Below are 26,911 nucleotides of genomic sequence, written 5' to 3'. Positions count from 1 at the left end.
TTCAACAGAGTGATTAACCAGTGGAACAAACTGCCAGAGAAGGTGGTGATTTGCCATCTCTTGAAGGCTTTCAAATCAAGAATAGATCCTTTTCTGGAAGTTAAACTTTAGCCAAACACAAGTTTACCATAAAGGAGTTGAGGAACTGTGAGCTTGTACAACTCTTTGTGCCTTTGGCCTGAAGCTCATGTGTGCTGCAGGTACTGTTAACATTGAAAGATCTCCAAGGCCAAGCTCATGAGGCATGTGTCCGGAGTGGTATGTGCCTAGGGATGAAGTCTTGAAGAGCTTCGATTATTGGTAAACAGATTCTCCGTATTGAGCTTGATACAGGATAACTAAAGAAAATTTAATAGCCTGAGATGTAGCAAGTCAGAACAGATGATCCTAAACTTTACTGTGCATCTGTTAATTTAATTTCCAGTTTCCCTGTACTAATCCGTGCCAAAGGCTTAAGTGGAAATTAATCCTGCTGCTGGCTGCATTAGCTTCCATCTACATAGCTGTGGTCATAGAGGACAGATGTGCTATACAACCATCAGCTTGGTAGTTTTTTCCACTTTTTAAAATTACAAGTGCCTGCTAACTAGGTCCTGCACTCTAAGTGCCAGACAATGTCAGCGTCTGACACTGACAGATGACTGACAATGTCAGCGTTACTATCTCCATCTCAGTTTGTTGGTTGTGTTTAAAGTCTCTTAAAGATTTTAAATGACTTTAAACCTTAGTCTTGGGTCTTGTTGGCTAGTTTCCCTGACTGGCAAGTATTTGCTAGTAGTTCTGTGGGACTGCAAGTAGAGAAGCAAGTGTTATGTTAGTGGTTTGCATGTAAGACTACTATAGAGGGTAATTAAATAGAAGAGTGTGGAAAAAGTGTTTTCAGGCAAGTTGGCAAAATGTTTCTTAGGAATTGTAAAAGAATTTGCTGGTATTACTTACCTATCATAGTATTTAATTGAATAATAATCATTCTGAATTTGCTGGTTTATAATGCATCCTAATGTTATCTATTTTGATGGGGACAGCTTGAGCCACCTTGCAAGAAAGTTTATTCTTTAGAACAAAAATAAAAGCATCACAAATGTTTACACTTACTAAAATATTTCTCCTTTTCACATAGAATGATCACTTTTAGTTTTTGCCTCTTTAAAAAGCCACTTCATACAGAATGGAGCAAAAATAAATACATCTGTTCTGCATTTGGTTTTAATTTACTTTTTTAGCAGAAATCGTGCATCGACATTAATCTTTTAACGGCAATAAACAATCAAGCACGAAGACAGACTGCCAGACAACTCAGAGTAGCGGGGGTGTATAAAATACCCTTTCTTCAACATCTTACAGTTCCTTCTGTTATTTCTTATTTCAGTAGAACTTGATACATCACTTCTGTGGTGGTGCATCTTCCCTCCGCCTTCCTGAACTGGTTTACTATCTCAGTAACTCCCATCCAAACTTGGCCTTTGTGTAACGAGTTTGGCGGTTAAGCGTCCCTTGACCGTTTCAGGAACTCTTACCTGGCTGAGGTGGGAGCAGCACTGTCTGTGCCAGGGAGCCAGTTGCCCCCTGACAGCCTTGGGACATATTTTACATCTGTGCCAGGAGGAATCAGCCACCCCCAACAGCCTTGGGGCATATCTTATCTGGGCTGTGACTCAGGAGGATCTCTACCAGCATCACTGGAATGTTTGAGAACTTTAGTAATTTCCAACCTGGACTGACAATAGGATGGAAATTTACTGATGCCTAAAGTCAGTCATCTCACGACCCTATAAACAGCAGTGCCAAAGTTGAGACCCTTTGAGCTCTCCTGGACCGCAGCGGGCTGCGCCAGCATCTCCCTCCGAGTGGGACGCCTCTCAGAGCTGCGAACGTCTAAGTTTGCATACAGAGGCCTGACGACAGGACCTGGGCTGATCGCCAGCGCCTTTCACTCCTCGAGACTCAACCTTCGCCTGTTGAGTTAATCATTTGATGTGAGTATTTCACTGAACTCAAGGGGAATATTTTCTGGATACCTTTATATATGCATATTGGGAGTATTTCACTAAAGTTGCGATGAATTACTAGACCTAGCATGTGTGTGTGTGTATCGATACAAATATTGTGGTAAACCCTATTTAATCACCTTGTAGATAGTAAATTAACCCATGATTAGTTATTGCTAAATTCTTGTGATTCTTTCTTAACTATGAACAAACCTTCAACTGCTGCTAGAGAGATATAATCCTTAGACATAAACTGTTGACCAAGTCTGAGACTGGGATTGGATCCAGCTGTACCTAGGCTCCTCTCTGAGAAGGAGTTTAGAAAGCAAGGACGTCCTTTCTGAATCTTGTGACTCGATGGGAGGGCCCCCTTTTCCTCCTTGTATTTTCTTCTAATTCAATTTCTTCTTTCTTTCTCTTTATATATTCCATTCATTTTAATAAGTAATAGAGTGAACCTTGCCATTGAACTTTGTTAAATCACACTTTTATAGATTTCTATTAAAATCACTATTTGCAAATATCTTTGACGGTGATTTTTTAAATGAACTAACCACTCGTCCGTGAAAAATTGGTGTAGTTGGCAGGATGGCAAGTAGTATCACTGATTACTTACAAAAAATAGAATAAGTCCACTTCCTAAATTCTTGGATGAATGGGCTCGTGATGACTGGGAAGCTGTGGAAAAACAACTACAAGTGGCCAGGGCTCATGTAAAAGAGGGTAAAGGAAAAGGAATTATTTGCAAAATGCTGGGTACCTACTTAGAAGGTGCCTGTCAGGATAGGAAATAATCTGATAGAGAGAGACGAGATCTGAGAGAAGAAATAGAAGGCAGAAAGAAAGCTGAGATATTGCTATCCCTGCAAATTGAACAACTGCAAGAACAGGTACAGCAGGAAAGGGAAAAGAAACAACGGGACAGCAGACAAGGCTGAAATGATGCTAATGCGGGCTCCCAATATTATGCAGACTCGGAGAGGAGATAATAACCCTTTCCTGCTCCAAAATTTGAGATCAAAAAATGAATAGCGCCTGGATGACAATTGCGTCTGTCTGTCTGGCAAGTGGAATCCTATCAGTGGATAAATAATAATGGCCCATATATTTTAAACCCAGTTGGACCTTGTCAACAATTAACAAAATTTCTAATAGATGCAGGAGAACAAATTTCAGTATTAACACAACAAGATGCTGAGAAGCTGTGTATACAACCCAGACAGCAAAGAGTTAAAATTACCAAAGTAAACGGAGCAAGTGCTATTTGCCAAATTGCAAAAGTTAATTTATGGCTCCCTGGTGAGAAACTTATGTTGTCTACTTGCTTTGCAGTTAAAGATCACAATGAAAACATTTTAGGATTCAGTGTTTTAAATGGACGAACCTGGCGTTTGCTGAATGGCAGCCTGTGGTCCTTTGGTTCAAATACTAATCCTAACCCAAACAAACATCGGGAAGCTACAGTGCATTTGCTTCACGCAGCTCCAGCACTCCCCGATTCAAAGATTACTAATGTCCCACGGTATCTGATTTCTTCTGTGGCACGAGCAGGAATTTCTGAAGTAATTGCTGATTTGGAAAAATGACAAATTATTTCCAGAACCCACTCCCCATATAATTCACTGGTTTGGCCAGTCAGAAAACTGCATGGGAGATGGTGACTGACAATTGATTACCAGCGGTTAAATGCCAACACAGCCCCCCGAACAGCTGCAGTGCCTAATATTGCAACTTCAACTGCCACACTACAAGCAGCCACACGCCCATAGACGGCAACATTAGATGTAAGAGATACGTTTTTTATGATCCCTTTACAGGACAAAGATAAAGAAAAATTTGCTTTCACTTGGGAAGGAGTACAATACACCATTAACAGACTCCCACAGGGATGTAAACATTTGCCTACAATTGCTTACGCTGTGCTTGTCAAACTTTTACAGTCTCATTCCCTCAAGGTGTAAAACTGTATCAATACATAGGTGATATCCTAATAGGAGGGACCTCCCCTGAAGAGGTGGGGGAAGCAGAAACAGCAGTGCGGCAAGCATTACAGAGCAGAAGTTGAAATTCCACCTGAAAAATGTCAGGGATCAAGCAAAGAAGTAAAATTTTTAGGTACTTGTTGGATTGCAGGTAGTGCAGCAATTCCACCAGACACCCTAAATACAATAGAACAATTACAGATGCCCCAATCTAGGAAAGAATTTCAGCAGCTTGTAGGTACTTTAGAATATTAGAGAAAACACGTACCTGGATTTTCCGTCATTGCTCGTCCCCTGTAGGCACTTCTACGGAAGGGAAGACCATGGAAATGGAATGCAGAGCATGCAGAGGCAGTCAAGGCTCTGATACAAGAATTAAAAACATACCAGTCACTGGGACCAGTACACCCCCGTGATCCTATTATAGCGGAATGGGGTTTTGTGGAGCATGGTACTTACTGTAATTTCTTTCAAACTGGCCCTGATGGACCAAGAGACCGCTATTATTCAGTTCAACTGTGTTTAAAGAGACAGAGCAGAGATACTCTGAATGGGAAAAGGGACTTTTGTCTTCAGTCTGAGCAGTTAAACAAGTTGATAAGATACACCAGGGACAGCCTGTGCAAACCAGAAATCCATTTAACTTATTAGAAACAGTCTTAAAGGGAACCGCTCCTCCTGAAGGAATTGCACAGAAACCCACCACCATCAGAAAGTGGTATGCCTATCCAGTGGGAGTAGCAGAAGAAATGCAATGGACTGAAGGACATACAGAAATTTCCAAATTTCAGATGATTGAAATCGCAAACAGACCACCTTGCTAACTTACCACCTCTACACATTAATGAGGGAAAAACTTTATGGTCAACATGGCAAATTGATTACATTGGACCCTTTAAACCCTCCTTGGGATATCGATACGTTCTCACAGGAGTAGAGGTTGTTTCAGATCTAATGATGGCAACTAAATGTCGGAAAACTAATGGTCAGAACACCATTAGAGGATTATCCTCTTGGTTTTCAAGCTTACCAACTCCCGATTTCATCCAAAATGACAATGGCTCACATTTTTCCATCAAAGTAGTACAAGAATGGGCAAAACAGGAGGAAATACAGTGGGTATTTCACAGCCTCTACTATCCTCAATCAAATGGGATGGAACAAAGAGCTAATGGCTTATTAAAACAGAGCCTTAAGCCCCATGAGACTCTTTGGGATACTCGACTCTCCAAAGTACTTCATCAACTGGACAATCGATATGGGCCCACCGGGAGCCCTGTGAGCTGAGCATTCTTTTCAAAAGATGGACTTGATGTTCTACCTCCATCTCCAGGTGAAAGAAAACAGCCGGTAACATTGCAGCCAGAACAACCTGTCATGGTAAAGTTACCACAAGTTGGCATTGTACCCATGACTCTAATTAAACCTCATGGCCCACTTGCCTGGGAGGCTACTGACAGCGGTGGTGTGAAACACAGAATTAGTGCATGATGGATTTTTCCTTCTTTCTAATGTGGTAACCTGTTCAGGCTCTCCCTGCCGAAACAAATCTCTATTTTTCTCTTACAGCACCCCGCTGGATTGCAAACAGAAAGGCTGTGTTCATGATACTATTCCAAACCCTAACCATGCTGCTCCTCTCAACCTGTGTTCAAGGAACCCTAGAGCGGCCATGGTCTCAAGCTCGTGTTAAGTATACCGGCAGTATAGGAATACACTCTAGTAAGGGAGATTTACATCTTTCCGCCGTGGTTGTGCATGGAACTGAGGTATATTTGGAAAATGAATGAAGCTGGGATGAAGATGAAGCTGGTGATAAAGTTCCCCAACTTTGGGGAATGGCAGGGGAAAAAAATTAAAATAGGATGCCAGATGATCAATGGGCCTACCCATGAGAAGGCATCTCAGATTTCTGTGTACAGCATTACATCAAATCCAATAGCAAAAGATAAAAAACTTTGCACCTCTAAAAAATTGGACTGTTGGTACAATTTTACCTTAGTACAACCTGTTTGTGTAGTCTGCCTCTGGGCTCACCATAGTGTGGGACTTTTCTTTAAATTCAAAATAGACATTATTGAGCCTAGTACAACATGTGCCCCAATTGTAAAGGATAAGAAAACTCTGTCCCCACAAATTTATGAAATTGGACCACATGTGATCAAAAATATAGGCCAACAGTGAGTGTTATTTAACCCATCGTGGTCTCTCAAACAAGTAGAACTGTCAATGCAGGTTAATATCTCTGCAATTAAACCTACCTGCTCACCATTCCTGGATACAGGATGACTAGCAGGGCTGCATGGACAAAGCCTCACCTCTCCAAAACTATCAAGGAGAGATGTGACTGGTGTCTTAGGAACAGGATTAGGAGTACTGAACAGCATAGACGCTGAAGTTTTAGCGAACAGAACAAGCTCAGCAACAAGTAGTTTATACAAATTAGACAAATTTATACAAATTATACATTACGATCTTCTCTGTTGGCATTGGGAACTAATCACTGGCTCCTATCTGATATATTAACCCAATGGGAAAGAATCAATGAGAAAGACCATCAATTAATTGTGAATGTACTAAGTGCAACCGAAATTAATGTCTCTCTCGCTCTTAGCTGTATTCAAGCTCAACTGTGGGTACAATTTACTGTGGCAACAATTATAAGAGAAGGTGAAGAAGGCACCTTACCCGCTGAAATTCAAAAAGTAATTTGGGATAATGCAACTAAATTTGAAAGGGAATTCCAGTCACGGTGGCAACTAGTTAATTTCACCTACGATCCCACCACCAGTAAACCCACAGCTTTTGTTTTGACAATACGCAATGCTTCCGTATACACCATATACCCAATCATTGCGCTGGGGTTAAATCACCATGGAACTGTACTCTGTCCATTAGAACATTGAGTATGGGCCCAACAAAATCGGAACAAATGGCAAACTATTGATGTTGATGCGTGTGTTGTGCAGGAACAACAGGCATTTATTTGTGAAAGTAATACTATTAAGGCCCAAGACATTTGTCTTGACACTGAACAAAATATTTGTCATTTTGAGATACGTCCTAAAAAAACTCCTGAACCTATACTCATATACGTTGGAAACGGATGTATTTGCATGAGAACCCTCTGTGATTCTCTATCTGTAGACAACACCACTGTAGATATATATAATCACACAAATACCTGTGTTTGCCAAAACCATAGGGTGTGACTTCAACTATTCAGCTCCTGTCACAAATTACCACCTGTTACAATGTAACTATACATCATACCAGGATCTATTTCCTATCCCCATCGGAATGAATCTTACACTGGTGAAGAAACTACTACAACACAACAATCTGCATCAACAGCAACAATGCGTCTGAAATAATGGACACAAAACTCTTAATTATTGTCCATCATGATGCAGAGGAGATACACCATGTCTTGGAAAGAGTGAAGAAAGATGGAGAGCATCACTGGTGGGATACCTTCTTCGGATGGTCCCTAACAGTGACCGGGATACTGAACAAGATGCTACACCCTACTGTGATTAACTCTTGTTATACTATGTTTGTTATTGAACGTTTTCCTATATGCTAGGTTGTGGGGAATAGCTAGACAAATAACATTATTACAAAAACCTCCTCGTACATATAAAATTGCTTAGCTACACTTAACTAAATCCTAGTAATCAAGGAAACCAACCAAAAATGCCCTCAAAATTATAATCGGAATAGAATATGAGTCTGTTTATAGGCACAGAGGCAAGAGGCGACCACACCGCCACTCTGTGAGAGAGATGGATTGACTTTAGTCATGGGGCGGATTGTGGTGGTGCATTCCACCCCCCTTCCTGAACTGTTTTACAGTCTCAGTAACTCCCGTCCAAACTTGGCCTTTATGTAACGAGTTTGGCGGTTAAGTGTCCCTTGACTGTATCAAAACTCTTACCTGGCTGAGGTGGGAGCAGCACTGTCTGTGCCAGGGAGCCAGTTGCCCCCTGACAGCCTTGGGACATATTTTACGTCTGTGCCAGGAGGAATCAGCCACCCCCAACAGCCTTGGGGCATATCTTATCTGGGTTGTGACTCAGGAGGATCTCTACCAGCATCACTGGAATGTTTGAGAACTTTAGTAATTTCCAACCTGGATTGTGACAATAGGATGGAAATTTACTGATGCCTAAAGTCAATCACACTTCTATAGATTTCTATTAAAATCAGTATTTGCAAATATCTTTGATGGTGTTTTTTTAAGCGACCTAACCGCTTGTCCCTGTCAACTTCTAAAGCATGTCACATTCTTCATTTAGCAACAGTATTGTGTCATGAAATGGTTTGTCACAATCCTTCCTTTCTTAGTTACAAATAACGTAGAAATCTGTCTTTTGTGCTTCAGCTTCTGTAAATCTAAGATAACACTGTGATTCCACTCACACAGTGGTACTATGAGGAAGCTTCTACAAGCCAAGAAGCTTTTGCAGCTCTCTAGCATAATCTCCACATTCTCATCTTCTGTTGTTTGCCTCATGGCAGGAGGAAAGGTGACTTCAGAAGAGAGTTCATGGTGGGTCACTGGTGTAAACGCTGGTCTTAAAAGAGGGAGAATGCTTTCAGTGCTCATCTGAACAGTCCAGCAGTCTTGTTGAGCACATTAAGTGTGTGCTTTGTGTATGAAACGCTGCTAAGTTTTTTAAAGTGGGCAAACCTCAGAATGGATGTTCAAATGACAGAATAGATGCTATCAAAATAAATGTTTTAAATTTCATTTTATAAATTGTTTTATAAATTGTTTCATAGCTTCTGAGAATGTCCTTCTGTTTGCAAGGCTAATAGTTTTTTGAGAAAATGTATTACTGCATGGTGAAAAAGAGAAAGTGTTTTCATGAGTTGATGAAATATTGGAAAACTAATATCTGAAGTGATCAGAATAAATGTCCAGAAGGCTGTTACGTTTAAGAAGTACTTCTATTAACTTCCATTACATTTTTCGACTCTTACCACAACTAAAAATCGTAGCCCTTAAGACGTAGGCATTCATTTCGAGCTCTAGCTTCAGATATCCACTTGGAAAACTTTAACCAGAATTTTACGTGATCAAATTCAGCATCTTCTACCAGTTGTGTTTGCTCCTCAACGTTAACATCTCACTATAAGATGAAGTTGTTATTATTACTGTTCATTGTTTTGATGACTGAAAAAGTTCATTGGTGAGCAGGTAACAGCTTATAAGTGTATTACAGTAACATCTTTCATATATTTCATATCTTTCATTCTCTGTAATAGAAAATTATTTTGGAATAGGATCTATATTTTATGCTTAAGCTAATGGTTTTTTTTGCTGAGAACAGCCTTTGAACCAGTTTCATTGTTGTTTGGAAATGGTCTCTAACAAAATTCATTTTGACAGTGAAAAATTTCTTTCAGAAAACTATTAAGAGTTGGCAGCATTGAGGAATTGGTTCCATGATCAGAATAATAATGCTATATTTTCCATTGTAGTTGTTTCTTGTAGAGTAAATTAAAGATACTGACTGCGTTAGACTTGGTAGTCACTATGAAACCCCTTTAGAAATTTGGGTCATCGTTCTTTGTGTTAGTACTTAGATTCTTGAACTGGAATTTATCTATGCATTGTTTTCCATTTCTTACTCTTCACCAGCCTCTGAAATCTTCACCTGTATTTGTGTAAGTTATTTCTTTAATTGTAGCACAATATATAAACTAGTTTCTCCGAAGTAAAAAGAAGAAAAAAAAATCTGTGATCATTCATACGTGTTTGGGTAGTACGGACAGGGAAACAGAAAATATATTTTCAGAAGAAGCACATGCTGGTTCTAGTATATTGGCGTTGGCTGTCTTTAGATGATAGCTATGATATTATTCCTTAAGTCTCAATAAGCAAAATGATTTGGTAAACCACTCATATTGCATTTAACTTGCTTCTTGTGTAACTGATATTTTTCCATAGAACTACAGCACTGTGAATCCATGTATTAGTCTGAATTTATAATAAAACATTTTAATTGTTTTTCTTTCTTCCTAGAATATTTTCTTTCTTGGACATAGTTACTTTGTGTCGATGTGCACAAGTTTCCAAGGTACGTATTTCTGTTGGGGTTTTTGTTCTTCTTTGGGAAGCTATTCTCTTAATTACTTGCAAATTATGGGCTTTAGAACAACCTGCTTCCTGTCCAAAAAAAAAAAAAAAAAAAGTTCTCTCAGCCTCTTTGTTTATTAAAACAAATAAACAGTGGGTCCAGTTTTGCATTCAGATGTGGAATTAGTTGCTATGTACTGGACTTCTGTTTAAAGGCTATGGAAAAGATATCCAGTAGTGTATGCTCTGTATCTGGAGAAAGGATTAAGCCCAGTTTGGCATAATGGCATTTGCTTTTTATAAAGCATGTGGCTGTATAACACTATTTTTCAGACGCATTTTTTGCTTAAAATTCCATGTAGTTCAGTTAATGTGCACCATGTGTCTCAGAAGTACATCCATCGTTTGCTTGCCAAGTACAAAAGGTGTTAAGTAGATGGACTACTAGTAGGGGAAAAAGACACACAGAAGATAATAGAGAAAGCATGCTAAGCAAGCTGTTTGTTTAGCTTGTCTTGATTATTTTTTCTTGAATTAAAATGAAAAATACTCTGTTCCTATGTCAAGTGTGTACAATGAAGTGTATTCTTACACAACATGAATGAATTTTTTTATTTCATGCTTTTCTTCCTTCTTTTAATGAGGATTGGGTTTTGGGGTTTTTTTGGTAGGGTCTTTTTGTTTGTTTGATTTAATGTATAATTAAATGTATAACAATTTCATTCCTACACCCTTGTCACCCTGGCCTGCAACTTCAGTAAGTTTTGTGAGCTAATATTGGGTTTTCTTAGAACTTTCAGCTAAAGCCTAGAATACAGTGGAAGAAAACCAAGGTGATTGAATAAGTTGTGTTTTTCTCTCAGAACTACCTGTCAGTTGGATGCAGTACTTTTTTTTTCTGTTTTTCTGAGTATATTTGTGTTTCTTGGGCTTTTTTATTTTGTTTTACTTCGAACAACCGTTGCTTCGACAGCAAAGGACAAATTCTCAAACACGTACGTTAGCATGTGTAAAGGAAAGGCCTGATCCTAACAGTGGAAAGTCAGCAGTTTTCTGAAAGGTTTCTGTTCCTCTCAGAATAGTAACTAGTGAGGTTGAGGAACTGTGGTTTTATTGGAAAGAATCTCATCTGCAGTTACTTCTCTCCATATAGATCTAGCAAAAGTAACTTACTAGACAAATTTACAAAAGCTTTTTTAAAAATGGAGGGATAAATTTTGCTGTGTACGTACTTTATATTTAAATTCTTGCTTTCCTGCATGTTTTATGGGCATAAGTTAGCCTTTGAAGTGCAATTCATTTAGAAGATTTGAGATTCATTGCTGCAAATTCTATGTTGATATTGTATGACTGCTAATATCTACAATTATATTTCTTTTTTAAAAAATGCTACCTGAAACTGTATATTTAGTTATATTTGAGTTTGTTATATTTGAATTGCTGAGAGGCAAATGAAGGGAACAGTCAGTGGAGGTAATAAATAACTGTATTTGTTTTCTGTAGGCATGGAATGTTTTAGCTCTGGATGGAAGCAATTGGCAAAGAATAGACCTCTTTAACTTTCAAACGGATATAGAGGTTAGTGTCTTTAAGTTTTTTTTCACTCCTATGTTTAAGAGTATAGCCCGTCTTGAGTATCCTATAGACTGTGTTTGCGTTCACATGCTTTAAAGGCTAAAGTTCAAGATAATAATACTGTGAAGGACCAAATGCAAAAAGAATTCTATTTGACTTTTTTTACACTGGATGAGTATTTCAATTTCGGTTGCCAGCTATGTATCAGATAATTAGCATCTGTCATATACATAAAGGGCTCTAGAAATTCAAAGCTGCTCATTTCCAGAAAGTAAGTTTATAAATACTGCCTCTGGACGGAGTGAGATCTTCCAAATCACTTTCACAATCTAGAGGATAATTTTGTTGGTGGTCCCGAGTCTCTCTGTGAGGGTGCCATCTAGTGCTGAGAGCTCTCTGGATACTTGACTATAGGACTTGGAGATTGAAACAAAATGCTGAACAACTTCTCTTACTGCTGATCTGCCTAGATTTGATTTGGTGCGTATCTGATTACCATTTTATGAATATTTGTTTTATAAGGTTTGAACCTTGCCTGAAATGCAGGTACATGTGGATTAAAGTCCTTTTCAGCATATAATTGAAAGGATTAGGGCAGGCTTGTCTTCCATAAGAAAAACATGTCTGCATTAATGCTATCATAGACATGCATAACAAAATAAAATGACATCTGAAAATGAAGACAAAAATCCATGGGGAAGTGTAATTCCTTAATTGAATCTGAACTGGTTTATTATTTGTTGTTTGATGATACAGATTAAATTTAGAATACAAAAATGAATTTGCTTCTGGATTTTATGTTTTAGCTTCTTAGTTGCATGAATAAAATCCAGACGGGTTTCACTTGGTATATTTTGCTAACTGTAGTTCAAACTGTTCGTAAAGCTTTACAGTAATATCTAGGGTAAATTTTTTTCACTGCTCTTTTAAAATTTTATTGCCAACTCGTCTGCTATACTGATGTTAAACATGAGGATCTTACAGAGGTAGGAGAAAGATTTTGGCATCTGCCTCTATCTAAATGTGTCTAAGAAGACTTGGAGCTTCAATGTAATCTTTTCCTTTGCCTTTAAAAAAGCTTGTGTTTCTCATTTGCTAAGAAACAATAAAGAAAACCCCACAGGTCTGTGGTCCTTCTGTTGGTTAGCCTTTTCTGTGACTGAAGCCTTTCTGCTATTTAGAAACACAGTGTTGGATTTTTATGGTTTTGATGTTTGTCTTATGTTGTACCTAGTGGTGTTGCCCTTTGAGACACTATGTTTGTAGCATGGGATTCAGGAGAAGGAATGAAATTAAGTTATGATCCTCTTTATATTATTCCTCTATGAGAAGCTATTGTGGTTTGGAGGAATTCAGTTACTTCAGTATATTATATTTAAGTACTTTTGTAATATAAATCCCTTAAATTTATTCATAAGAGTATGTTAAACCAGCAATCATTACATAAAGTAGTTTTGAACGAGATACACTTTCACATTTGTTGTCTAAGAACTCTGGTTTTTCTTCAGCTGTTTTAGTAACATGTTTTTGCGTATAGATTTAGGACAGGTAGAAGTTTCTAATTGTATTCGGCAACTTTTTGCTAAGTTGGACGTTGTACTGTTTGGTGATGTTTCACATAACATCAAGCAGTACTTGATCTGAGACTATCAAATAATGAAAAATTAGGTCGTCTTGTGGAATTTTCTGTATTTAAGACCTCATGTGGTAGAGAACAAAGTGAGAAAGAAAAACTATAAAGAAAAAAATGTTTCTTTTCTGTCACAAAGATGTGTGAAGATCTTGAAGTTAAATGTGCCTTAGGATTTCTTGGTATGTGGAACCAAATGTAAGCTGGGGTAATCTGAAGAACTATTTTTTTGAGTGACATTGAATTCTTCAAACAGCTAAACACATTTGAATGCACTTAAGTTGTCTTTTTGAATATGCTGTTTGTTGGGGTTTTTTACATGCTTAAAGAAATAAATGGGTTTGGGAAAACTTACCTCATTACTTGTTTCTGCTTTCTTTGAATAATGCATTAGGGTTTGGCTTTTTTCTGCAATGTAGATTGAACTTGCATTATATGTTATTCATTCAAGACTTTATCCTTACAGTAAAGGTATTTGGCCTCTCCTGAGAAATAATTCTGACTAATTGGAAAGCTTTAAAAAATACATCATTTTGTTTGTGTAATGATTTTCCGTCTGTTTGTTTTGGTGTAAATTCTTCTGAGAGATAAGATAAAAAATGTTACTTATGGACTAAGAAACAAGCTCTGATAAGAAAATATTTTCACATAGTGGTAGCCAGGGCTTTGGTATTAGAGGTGAACAACAAAATGTAAGAAACATTTTACTGTTTCAGTAAAATTGTTACCATCCTGTATAGAGAGGAAAACAACAACAAAAAAATCCCTTGACCTGTAATTTTATAAGTATTCCTTCTTTTAAAAAAAAAGAGAGAGAGAGAAGAAAATAAAAGGTGCTGTTAGTATTAGTCCTGTTTGTTAAACGATCAGTATTGATTTCTTTTACCTTACCTCCCTGAGATTAGACACAATGTGATGTCTAGTCAGTTTTTGCAGTGGCCACCTGCTTTTTGCTATCTTATCTTGTTTTTCCTACCAAAAAAAAATAAAATAAAAAAAGTATATTTTTATTGTAGTTTAAATAACATTTTTCCATAATGCTATGGTTGAATATTAGAAGTATTGTGCCATTCCGCTTACTCCTCATGTATAGCAAAACGTGCTTTCAGGATGTAAATAAAAAGCATTTTGTAGCAAATGTGGGGTCAAGTAGGAAGTTTTGTTTGTAAGCTGTGCTTCAGCTTTTGACAAATAACGAGGCATAAAGTCTGTAAGCTTTACAGTGTGAGAAGTTCTTTGGCATTCCCAAGTGTTAGGCACAGACACCCAAATATATATGACGCTGAAGACTGGCAGGTGAGCTTCGGCAAATCTTCTGGAGGCAACTGAAGTGGCTGCTCCCACCAAGGTGTTCAGCACCTTTCAGTTGCGGAGGTAACCATCCCTATAGCAGGGACTGTAAAACGGGGCTTAGCGGAGGCTGTAGTTCAGAGTGACGTACTAGCCTAAGCACGTCTTTGTGGGCAATTTAAACTTGCATGCTGTAGTGGTAACTGTGATCCTTGAGGAACGGGCATGCCTCCCATTCCACCTCTGAGGCGGTTCTTCAGGTTCCCTACACATCTGACAAAACTTGAAGATCATTTTAGCAGGCTTAATGGCAGGTTTTGCTGAGACAAAAAATTGAGCCATGTGTGACAGGCTGAAAAAAAAAAGAAAGAGGAAAGTAAAGGTTGAATTGAATAGCACTTCAATGTGAGTGGAGATTCTCAACAGGTAACTGTTTTTTCTTAAAGCAGCAAAAGAAATTCAAAGAGGGGTAGTTCTGGTGGGGTATAGCTGGGGCTGGTCTTCACTCCCGGCATTTTTAATTTGGAGAGAATGTTATGTCAGAATAAAACTCAACACAATCTTCCTTTTATTTGGTTTAAGGGTCGTGTTGTGGAAAATATATCGAAAAGGTGTGGTGGGTTCCTGAGACAACTTAGTCTGAGAGGATGTCTTGGTGTTGGAGACTCCTCTTTAAAGTAAGTAAAGTCCTAGATTGAGACATCACTTATTTCCTAATGTCCAGACCAAAAGCAAATATTGTTACATTTGTTTGGATTTCTAAGTACTTGACTAATGACCAAAATGGGATACTTAAGTAAGTACTAAGTACCTTAATGACTAAATGAGACATCGTTTTGAGATCTAAGTATAGCTACTGTTATTTTCTGAAAATTAACTAAGAAAAGAGAACTGTGCTTTTCAGAAATGTGTCTTTTTCTTTCATTAGTATTATGTTGATATGTCTCCGTTTTCAAGCAGTTAAAATGTTTTCAGACCTATACTCTGGCAGCCTACAATATTAATTTCATCAAAATCAGTACTCAGTCAGTTAGTAGTTTATCTTCTAGTCTGGACAAGAGGTGACCCTAGCAATGGGAGGAAGAATAAAGATGGATACGATTGAGTGCCTACAAAATCGGGAAGGGCCTGGGATTCTCTTCTTGCTCTAATATAAGAACAGGCAGGCAACAGAAACATCTCGGGAGTCTCTCAATAGAGACAGTGGCCCTTCTTACACAGTATATAAATTGAATTGTGCAATTTGTTCCCAGAAGATAGTTTGAATCCATATAAACTTTTTCTATATGCAAACTGTTTAGCCAGATTCCTCTGTGGATATTTCTCTGAGTATTTAAACCCAAAGATCCTACCTCCAGATGAAGGGTCCCTAAACTACAAGTAGTTCAGGGCTCAAGGAATATTTGGAGGAAGCCTCGGGGTATGGCTTTTTGCCGTTACGCTTTCGTCCGCTGTTACAGGGGGCTGGGTGGCATTCAGTCTGACACAGTGTGGCCATTCTTAGGTGGAAAATACAAGCACAAAGATTTTTGTTAAGCAGTAGGCATTAAGTTAGTGTCTCGCGACCTTTAGCTCTTTCTAAAATTTCTAAGTCTAATCCACTGATTTTTATCTCTAGAGTAAACTCATCCAGCAACTAGTTAGGCAATAGATTGCTTTAGTAACCCAGATGGGCATCCTAGCTTCAGACCCGAAGATTTCCCCAGAGCTTTCCTTGCCTCTAGGACAACTCCCTAACTGCTCCCTGGTGTGTCGCTACCTTCAGGCAGTCTGGCCTCCTCAGGGGAAAGCGCGTATTATTACCATCTCTCAGTTTACTGGCAACCGCTGTCAAAAAAGAGGTAGCCCCAACCAGAGTTAACTTTCTGCAGTGCTCCTCCCAGTTGCCAGAGCATTCACGCTGACAGTCCCCGTGTCCTCCGTAGAGAGGGCAATAGCAGAAGTGGAGGAGAGGGGGAAGGCAGGCTCAGAGAGAGGTAGCAACTACCATGAGGAGGAGGTAGCGGGGAAGGTGATGAGAAGGGTGGAGGAAGAAAGAGTCAGGACAGTAGGTAGCAGTTTTCCCCCTAGTAACTCCATTTTCACATTTGGTTTGGGCTCCCAGCCCTGCTTTTCAGAACGCTAAGGCTAGGGGACTGCAGCGAGGGCTGTGAATAGGACCAAAAATAGTGAGTGGGTTCAGGTATTAGTGGCATGTGAGGAGAGGGGGAGGGCTGGGGATGGGATATTTTTAAATAATTACATATTTAGTAAACAGATACTTATTCTAAGTATACAGCAGTTCAGTGTGTATCATGTGCACATTGTAAGGATGATACAGCTAGTCATGCTAGCAAGTAATAGGGCAGGCTTAGCTGAGACCAGCTACCAGCGTGTTACCAGTATTCACACGTGCATCCGTAACAACTGACTGGTGCAGATGGTGATGTCTAAGACACGTCAGGAAAGAAGATGGTTTACCTCTGAAATATAAGCAGGCTATATTGAAATTACCAAATGAATGATAAATGCATGAGCTTTAAGACTTTCAAAACATTAGCATGAGAAAGGTGGCATTAATTTTCAGATGCTTGTCCTTAAAGCGACTTTTCATATCAGTTTTTTTGTGTTGAGTTGTTTCCAGATCCATTAGTTTTGTGGGTGATACTGATTTCTCTATTTATCCTTCTTCTCCATCAACTTTTGTTTAAAAATAGCCAATTATTGAAGTAGGTATTGACTATGTAAGTACTGAATGTTTGTGGCAGCTCTGTCAGGACATGCCCCATGCTTGACTCTCAGAGGCAAAGTTTGCTGTTCTGCAAGTTATTACAGAGCGTAGCGTCTTTCCAAGTGATTTGAAGAGTGTCTCGATTGTAAATCTCCCTCCAGTACGTGAATTTTGGACTAGCTGTTTTGAGGATTGAAGTGGAAACTCTCACCAGTATAACTGCTTGCTGTTTTTTTTTCCATTGTTTTCAATCCACGCTGGAGAGCCAGGAGGTTGTTACCAGCTGAGTGTGTAGTCGGATCCGTTAACCACGGCAAGCCTCCAGACAAAACTGTTTTTGTGTGTTTCCTCCACCCCTGCCAATAAAATCCATGCAGTTGGAGGAAACATGGGCATAAAAACAGTGTTCTGAAATGCAACGCAGCTGTAAATATTACTCTGCAGAGATGAAAAGAAAGTTTATGTATTTCTTCTGGGTAATTAGTATAATGATACATACAGGCTTTTAGCAGTATAATAGCTCCAGGCATCCTTAGAGTTCATACCCAGTAGTGCACACAGATGTATTTTAATTTGCAAAATCATAAATAACTAATTTGCAACCAAGAGGGCTTTCCATTAGTAGTCCGATAGGCTTAGGTCCCACTTCGGTATTGCAGAAGGTACGTTCCTTTTCATTTGATGTGGGAGCGAGCTCCTTAACAAGACCTACAAAGGCTTCAGTATTGAGATGTTCAAAAACTCTCCCCAGCAATTTAATACTCAACTGATGTGATAGTTAAACCTTCCTGTTTATGCCCTCAATGTTTTTAGTTAAGGCATTTGAAGCAAGTCAGTTCTGGCTTATATATGACAGAAATAAACACCTTGCTCAAGTGGTATTTGAGAGAGGAACAACACTTGGTTTCAGGAGTTGCCTAAGACAGAAACTTGCAATAGCAAAAGGAAAAAGCAACCACTGAGACAGAAGTAGTTGAGATGTACTTTGTAATTACTCTGTGGCATGAAGATTAAGCTTTTTGACTGAGGTGGAAGGAGGTAGGGGACAGAGCGCGCTCTAGTGACTGTATTACAACTTGTGACATTATATTAATTCTCCAGCTTTTTGTTGCTGTTTTAGGACCTTTGCGCAGAACTGTAGAAACATTGAACACTTAAATCTAAATGGGTGCACAAAAATCACTGACAGGTAAGTCAAAGGGGTTTTTTGTTTGATGGGAAAATTTGGAAAAAGAAGTAGCTGAAGGTATTTTTAGTGTGTCTGCTGTTTTGCAGCACGTGTTACAGTCTTAGCAGATTCTGTTCCAAGCTGAAACATCTGGATCTGACATCTTGCGTAGCCATCACAAACAGCTCTTTGAAAGGCTTAAGGTAAGAAGACTCAGTGGTTTGTGTTAAAGAAAAGCGTTTAAAGAGCTGTTCAACATTTAATAAAGTTAAAAAGATCAGTGATGAACCTTAATACTGTGTATCAGCACTGACTATATCCTATATCTAGCACTTCTTGGGTGTAGGCTATGATGTTTGTGTGTGGTCTTTTCTCATGACTTTTCTGTGGAGGCCTGGCACAGTCCACTGGCTATCTATCATTAATTTCTAACAGTGTGTTTAATTTGGGTTTCCCACTGTTATGACTATTTGAAGGCTGGATTTAACTTTATGTATTTTTTTAATTCTCCCAGTGAGGGTTGCAGAAATCTGGAACATTTGAATCTTTCCTGGTGTGATCAGATTACGAAGGATGGTATTGAAGCACTGGTGAAAGGGTGTAGTGGACTAAAAGCTCTGTTTCTTAGAGGTTGCACACAGGTACATAACTGCTTGGGTGATCCTTTAGGAATAAAATTTTATTTTGGGTTTTTGAAATCTCCATGAATTAAAAAATACCATTTTTGTTATAGTCTTTTGTTCAGTATTACAAGATGTGTACATTCTTTGGGCTGCTTTGCTTTGCTTTTAATTTCTTGTTTCTTTTCCTATGTCCGATTTAATTGCTAAATACAGTTAGAAGATGAAGCATTGAAACACATTCAAAATCACTGTCATGAACTTGTAATCCTGAATTTGCAATCCTGTACAGTAAGTATTTGAAGCTTCAAAAGATACATTCTCTAAGAATCGTAAACCATTTTTGAATGCTAATTAATTGATCTGCTACACACTTAAGTGATTCAATTAGTACATCTCTGCAGTTCACAGAATTTTGTGTGGAATAGAGGTCTTAAATGAGCTGGCTGTCTCTACAGCTGAGGGTGGATTTGGAGTGTTAGGTTATTTTTTTTCCCCTCGTTACATCTTTTAACTGTAGCAAGCTCTAGAGTACGAATTAAGTGCATTCATTCAAATCTCATGAACTGTGTATGCACTAAACCATGCAGTTTTACAGATGTCGTTCTTGTTCTCCCATCCGTTAAGGTCAAACATTTTGGTCTATTCATAATTTTAAGGTTTCTAATTGAGCAGAAGCCATATTCTGGGCTACATAATTGAGAGTAAAATGTAGTGACATCATAACTGAAGATGATTCAGAACCATCTAGGTATCAGGAGAAGGGCATGCTTTTTCAATAGTAATGGAAGAACGCATTCGTTTGTAATGAAATGACTGGGCATGATTCATGTATTTTTAATTCTACTTAGTACGCAAGAATTAGATTTGCTTTATTTTATATTTGCTTTTTTGTTGTTTCTGATGTGACTTTTTAGGAATGGGAAAGATCTCCTTTTAGATTTGAAATGTATCTAAGTCATTCTTTGTCTGTAACTAAGCCTTAGAAAATATTGAAATAAATTAGAATGTCAGTGTTTCAGTCATGCAAATTTGAATAATGAAGTTAGATTATTTTTTTCTTTTGAAAAGTTTTCTACAGTTTTATTGCCAGAAGGTATCATAAAATCTGCTTGGGCTAAAATTTTAAAATCTGTTTTACACATTATTCCTGAATGAATGTGGCATGGGACCATTTTTTATTAAGATTGGATGAAAATTTTTGGGCCTAATAGGTTTCTTTAAAGTGTTGAACATTTTGGAGCGTAGGGATTATTAAAAGTTACATTAAAAAATTGCAGAATTTAAGAACAATATGAATACAAAGCTTGAGCTTCCATGAGCCAGGTGTTTAGTGAAAGAGAATTTTCAGATTTTTCAATCTGAATTTAGGTGCCCACTGAAGTTGGGCACCTAAAGATAATGGAAATGAAAGGAAGTTCCTTCTTTTGGTCAGAACCTCACTTAAATAAATAAAGTCAGTCCGTAATTTCCTCCCCTTTCACTCTTCCTTTTGCTGTCCTCCTCCTCCAAAGTTCTTTTTCTGTTGTGTTTTACCTGAGACTAATGAGATATATCAAGGCCAGCCTTCTCTCATTATTTTTGTGGGAGGTTCTCAAGAGGTCTGATCATAATCAGTTATGATCTCTCCTGCTTAAAAGGGGCATTGGCATAGCAGTGCCCTAGAGTTTTCCCTTGGCCAGTATGTTTGTTGTCACGTAGATATTAAGTGCCAACAAAAAAACTCTCAGGAGTGAAAGTATTTTTCCCTTTGAATTTTTTGAGTGTCCTACCTAGTTATGTGTGCTTGAAACCTTTATTTCACTGGACATGTCCTGCTTGCTATGGCTTAGAAGTATGCTTCCAGAAGCAGCCAGGCTCTTTATGATCAAAGGGCTAGCACTGATTTTTACACAGCCAGTCTCTTTGTGCTTTATATGATCCACACTTTAATTCTAGTGGCTGTTTTATGGACCTTGTAAAATACCAGGCGAGCTCCAGCAGCTATGGAATGAGCTGATATTAACTCTGGAAACTGCACATCTGAAAGGTACCACCTTTAGAGTGTAGGAACTGGGGACTTGCAGGCATTTTTTGAGCACTTTTCTTTCCTGAGAGGGATGTAGGCATTGAAATCACAAGCAATTTCAGAATGGAAGATTTTCATATATAACTTGAGAGTTTTGTCCATCTCCAGCAGCAGCATAAAATTTACATAGTCCTTACCTCCAAAACAGTTCCTTTTCCCAATAATAGTGTCGTGAGTACCTCTCAAAGGGAACAAGAGAGTTCCAGAATATATCTTCTTATCTGCAGAGGATGCAGATCCATCTGGATCCACAAAAAGAAGACAAGACTTCTAGTTTTCTGTCTGGAATAATTTTTATTTCACAGAACAATTTGCAAATTTGAACTACTGATATTAAAAAGTGCTGGGTTGGTGGAGGGGGCATAAGGTGATCTCCCTTTGTGCTGAGCTACTGCTATTTCTTGTCCTGTTTTCATCTATGAAAGGTAACGTTTGTGGTAATAGCCTCAGAAATATGCTATAGTAGTATTAGTGTACCTAGATGAGTGGCTTATAAAAGGAATGTGTATTTTCAACTCAAAGTACAGGAGAGGTCTTTGTTATCATTGGAAGAATAATGTTAGGCCAGGAAATAAAATAACCTGTTTCACCATGAACGATTAGTCATTCAGCAGAAAAACTAAATTCTTGGAGCTAGGAGTGGGAGGAGGAGAGAATACTTTTTCCAGAATAGAAGACCTGTAAACAAAATAATATTTGCACACACACCCCATAACCTAGTTCCTCTTGCTGTTCTGTGTGCAGCTGCATTGGGGCTATTTCTTATAGTTCCTGTTTGAGAGAGAACTTTTTGATTCATATTCCAAATTTAGAGTTACTTTTTTCAGAATATTTAGTACAAAACAATTTTGAGAACTGAAAAACCCTCTTTTGAGATAAATCTTTCAGCTAAAGACAACTGTATAGGGTAGGGCACACCTGGCTTTTACATTTGTCTTCTGAAAAGAACGGATTATATGTAATTGTTTACCTGTAACTCTGGCTTTGAAAATTACCTGGAGGTGAAGGATTTTTACCCTTCGGTTCTACTGCTCCAGTGCAAAATAGGTAGTGAGCTCTCCTGCTGTTGAGCTTTAAGCTCTCTTTTGCACTGTTCCTGAACTTACACAGTCACTGGAATGAAAGACCTGAACTCCACAAACATATAAGAAGCAAGCTATTTCACACGACGACAACTGCAATTAAAAACAACTATGTGAAAATTATAAAGTAAAAGCAAAGTGAAAGAGGAAGACAACAACAAACAAGTCTCCCTCTGTGCTTCAGACTGCCTTTGAGCAGTCCTCAAGATCTGTGGAAAAATACATAGATAAGTCGGAATTGTGTGTGTTGATTATCTTGAGTGTTATCAGTGAACATGGTTTCACGATGGTATTTTTTGGTTGCAAATCCACAGGTTGCCATGGTTCTATATAATGTGACACTAACAGTTCAGTAATAAGACTTGATTTTTGTTCTTAGCTGCTTACTTGATAACAAAGTAACTTCAACCTTCTTCTGTGTTGCAGCAAATTTCAGATGAAGGCATTGTAGAAATCTGTAGAGGATGTCATAGACTTCAGTCGCTCTGTGTTTCAGGCTGTAGCAACCTTACAGATGCTTCTCTTACAGCACTTGGTCTAAACTGTCCAAGGCTGAAGTGAGTATGTCATGAGCATGTTGCAAGTATGTCATGTTGTTACTGGCCTGATCTAATAAATTCACTTCTCAAGATAATCAGCTGATATCCACAGGCTTGATTTAGCTTTGCGTTGTGCTACCTTTGCGATCAAAACATTAAGTTAGAAGTACCAGCTGAATGTAAACTTGAGAGCTGGTCCTCTGTAGCTAGCATATGAATGTAGACAACTGTATATTGGAAAAACAAGAATTAATATATGACAAATAAAACATGTTGAACCTAGCAGTTCAATTCTGTGCTTCTAGCTAAATATTTTAGGTACTAATTACAAGCCAGAAGAAAAGAAGATATAAAGCCCATTATTTTTATAAAAGGTAAAAATACCCGTAGTTGTGTTGTGTCTTGTGATGTTCGTACTCTGATGTGGTTTTGTGCAGTCATTTGTCTCGCAAAAAACTAGCCAAATCGTATGAGTATTATATTTACAGATTTTATTATAAATGTGTTTTTAATATGCTCTGCAGTACATCCTGGCATTCTTAAACTCTGATATGGACTGTGCTAATGTCTCTGCAAGCACTGAGGACTGATATTTATGGGATATGTTTTAAGTAATAGGGGCTCGTCAGGTAAAAATAATATAAACTTTTACATTGATGCAATTTGCGCTAACGTATGTTATGGTGGTATTCTCAGAAGGGGGGACAGCTTCAGCTTATTTGAAGCTCAGTCATGCAGCAGCTCTCTGATTGTAGGGACACACAATACTTCTTGTAAGGTCTAATTTTAATGTAAATTGAATCAAAACAGAAGATTTTTGGATGACACTAAATTGCCATTTATGACAGGAATGTGCAGGAGTCGCAACTTGTTATACTTCAATCACAGATAAATGGAGGAAAGCAGATCATAAAAATTTGAGGAAGCTACATTTAAATGCCAGTGCGCAATATGCTGACACACAGTGTTCCTTTAGCTGACTGAGTGAAAAAGAGCTTTTGTTACTGTAGAAAACCTGTCCTTAAGACAATTCTAGAGTGATGGTCCCCGTCATGTAACGGTTCATACTTACACGAGCTTACGTGTGCCCGTGTTTGGGGCTGAGGAGTCTTCTGACACACGTAATTGTGTTCCTTAGAAAGCTGTGCTGGTATTACTGGTCTTTTTCCACGATTTCTCTCATTCTCTCAATTCACAGCTCAGATTGGAAAGAAAAGGAGGTCTAAAGTGCTCTTAGTTGTGCACTTCTTTCCAAGGGCAGTACAACTGTAGCAGGAATTGTTTCGACTTTGGTAGGTAAACTGTTAGCCCCCGTCTGTGCCACGAGGGGGAAGGCGTCTGCCGTTCTTCTCCTTTAATGAGAAGCAGTATAAAGAAAAAAATGACCCTTTGCAGTGATTACTGCAGAGGAGCGCATGATGGAAAGACAGATGATAACACCTGGTTACATTGAGACTTTTGGGATCATGTATGGGAAGTACTTGATAAAAATTATGTTGGAAATTAAAGGAAAATGTAATTCCACACTTGTTCCTACCTTCTGAATGTTTCGGTGTTGAATATGAAAGAAAACTCTGCTGCCGCTGTTGGATGTGCTGGCCCTGTTAGGAAGCTTTTGAGTATTTTCTGTGCTGTGCTACTCTCACTTCACTTCAGGGTCTTGGATGTCCTACTGTGCTGTGTTCTGCAGCTGTTACCACTCACAAATTACATCTCCTTGGAAAAAAAATCCTGAGATGACTAACTCAGATGTTTTTTCCCCATACATCAACATATAGCTGTCTCCTCATCCCTTTTTATATCTGCTCGTTTAAGTGCTTGATACCTTCTCTGTTTTTCTTTTTTAGCACTTTTTAGTGTTAAAATACTAGTAGGTGTTTTGGTGAGGCTTATTGAGAAAAGCATCCATGAACCATGAATGTCTTTGTCTAGGTGGGGCTGTGAAAATTAGGATCACGTTGCCTTTAACCCTACCAACGTTCTCTCCCGCCTGCAGCTAGTTCAACAGGAGTAGGGAGGTGCTGTGTGCAGACACACTCCAGGTGTGCCCAAAAGTCATCTGTAGACAGTGAATGCAACTGTGAGGTCTGCCTCAGAGAACATTGCTTTATATGAGTGGGGAATCTGCTCTGGGATGTCATTTTGCCTCATCAGCTCCTATGCTTTGTCACAGATCACTGGGTGGGAAGTAAACGTCAGCTGTATCTGGAAAAAAGAAGAGCCCTCTGTAATTAAGTACAATCACTAAAACAGAGCAAAAATTAGAACTTTGCTCATGTTCATGCTGACCAGTGCCTTCCAACCTGTCTTTCGTACTGGGACCTGATTGATGCAGTGTGTGTATATATAGCTCATCCTTCCTATTCTACTTTTCTGACTGCCTGCACACCCTGTTTCAGGAAAGCTAGAGCTGTTAGTCTTCTGGTTTTCTGACTTTCTATCGTACTTGTGAACCTTGTTGAAGGCTAGCGCTTGGAAGTGGTTATCAAGGGTGTAGCCTGTGGGGCTGCTTACCTCTAAACTCAACTGCACGCTTGCTTTTGGCTTGGGAGAGATTGATCCAGCAAAGCCATATTCGGAGCCCCACATCTCGTTCTCTGGTGGGGTTGGATGTTTCTCGTGCACACAGCAAGGCTTTTCCCTTTGCACTCTACCCATAGAGAGAGTGCTTTCTCGTAACCTGCTAAACCAGTGGAAGGGTCTAGATGCCTCTAAGTGTTACCACAGCAAGAAGTTCTTTTGTCCATCTTGCCCTGCCTCCTCCCCCACCGACCCCAGTACAGAAGTAGCGTTTGCTGTGGTTGCACAGGGCTGTGGTTTCCCCTTATTCATTTTGATACTTACTCCACCTGCAAAGTAAGAAGTGTTCATTGAAAAAAAAGGAAAAGAAAACGACGACAAAAAAAACCAGTTACGGGATGGAGGCCTGTTCTGTGTACTAGTGGTGCTGTTTGGGGCAGTTGACCTTTTTTTGTCGGTACTGCTTCCCAGTACCTCTTAAAAGAGTGCTAGGTTTATCTTTCCAAAACACTGTGTTATTTTCTTTGAGGTTGCGTTGGTGTAGTTTATTGTTTTTACTGCAGGCTTGGAGAATTTAAGCTCCTTGCTTTCTGGTAATTTGCTTCACTGCGCTTCATGCAGAGGCTCCGAGTGAATTTCTAGGAAGCAGTTTCTCAGTCTTGTGGCTTCCCAACATCCTGTGTTTAGATAACAGGTTTTAGATGCAGGCTTCATCTGCATTTTCCTTAACTCCAGGTTTATTCTCCCCTATCTTTCCTCAGATAACACATGAGAAAACTTGAGCATTATGCTGTCATAGTGAAACAAGAGGTCAAAATGCCTATAATTATGTATAATTTTTTTTCCACTAAATGTTGAGAAGATTTGAGGATTGAACTTAATGTGTTCTGGGACTATTAGAATCTTCTGATAAGCTGGATCAAACGTCTGCCTAGTGCTTTTTAATTGCAAATTACTGTGAAAAATAGGCATATATTTCCTATTGAGAGCTTTAAGTTGCAGAAGATGAATTTGTATCTCAAATGCATTTGCTTTTCTTTATGTTAATGTTTTCTTTAACATTTAAAACTTTTCCAGGATTTTGGAAGCTGCAAGATGTTCACATCTTACGGATGCTGGGTTTACCCTTTTAGCACGGGTAAGGGTCATTTCAGAAGGTTAGAGCTCACCTTGTTTTCATTGCTGTGGAGCAGCTGTGAATTGATGTAGTCCTGCTGGGAAGGAATACGAGAAGAAGAAAAATAAAGTAGGAAGAACCCAGTGGAGGAGGGGACTAAAAAGTGATTTTCTTTCTGGATTATACTTAGAGCTGCAATTTGATCAATTTTGCCATCTAGCATTACATTTTTCACTTTTTCCCCCCCTCTTTTGTTAGTATGTTTCAATTGGATTTATTATGCTTAAGGTGATTCTAAACTTGTGTTATGTATTCTAGACAAAAATCCCCTATAAAGATGACATATACCCTTGTGATATTTACACCCCAAAAATCACCGCATAATAGATGATTCTGAGCATACCTTTAAGTTACAAAAACGCTTACATTATACATTACAAACTATAAGCACTTGCGCCCTGATTCACGCTGTAAGTATGTAAAGTAAACATATAGATTGTATAAAGTGTTCCAAGTTAGACTTTTATGCTTGCTGGT

The 26,911-nt window shown here is 38.6% G+C and overlaps 1 protein-coding gene and 1 pseudogene across 2 annotated transcripts in view; both read left to right on the top strand.

The window, feature by feature from the left end:
- FBXL2 (F-box and leucine rich repeat protein 2) overlaps positions 1-26,911 on the top strand; it is a 47,299-nt gene that overhangs the window by 11,991 nt on the left and 8,397 nt on the right. Inside the window, exons 2-10 of one of the 2 annotated variants that reach the window (XM_087768717.1) lie at positions 1,370-1,976; positions 10,002-10,056; positions 11,559-11,633; positions 18,381-18,449; positions 18,517-18,631; positions 18,943-19,069; positions 19,265-19,339; positions 22,625-22,755; positions 26,335-26,395. In XM_087768717.1, the coding sequence (XP_087624843.1) occupies positions 18,425-18,449; positions 18,517-18,631; positions 18,943-19,069; positions 19,265-19,339; positions 22,625-22,755; positions 26,335-26,395 (534 nt within the window). In that variant the 5' untranslated portion in view covers positions 1,370-1,976; positions 10,002-10,056; positions 11,559-11,633; positions 18,381-18,424. Of the gene's footprint in view, positions 1-1,369; positions 1,977-10,001; positions 10,057-11,558; positions 11,634-15,132; positions 15,228-18,380; positions 18,450-18,516; positions 18,632-18,942; positions 19,070-19,264; positions 19,340-22,624; positions 22,756-26,334; positions 26,396-26,911 lie in introns of those variants that run through there. The other variant, XM_087768707.1, reaches the window with a different exon arrangement.
- LOC148057574 (uncharacterized) lies at positions 5,753-7,655 on the top strand (annotated as a pseudogene).

The sequence above is a fragment of the Nipponia nippon genome, unplaced genomic scaffold (assembly GCF_047370975.1).
Source record: "Nipponia nippon isolate SJK-2023a ecotype South Korea unplaced genomic scaffold, ASM4737097v1 scaffold_1, whole genome shotgun sequence".
NCBI classification, from domain to species: domain Eukaryota; kingdom Metazoa; phylum Chordata; class Aves; order Pelecaniformes; family Threskiornithidae; genus Nipponia; species Nipponia nippon.
This window is presented reverse-complemented; position numbering and strand designations above follow the sequence as displayed.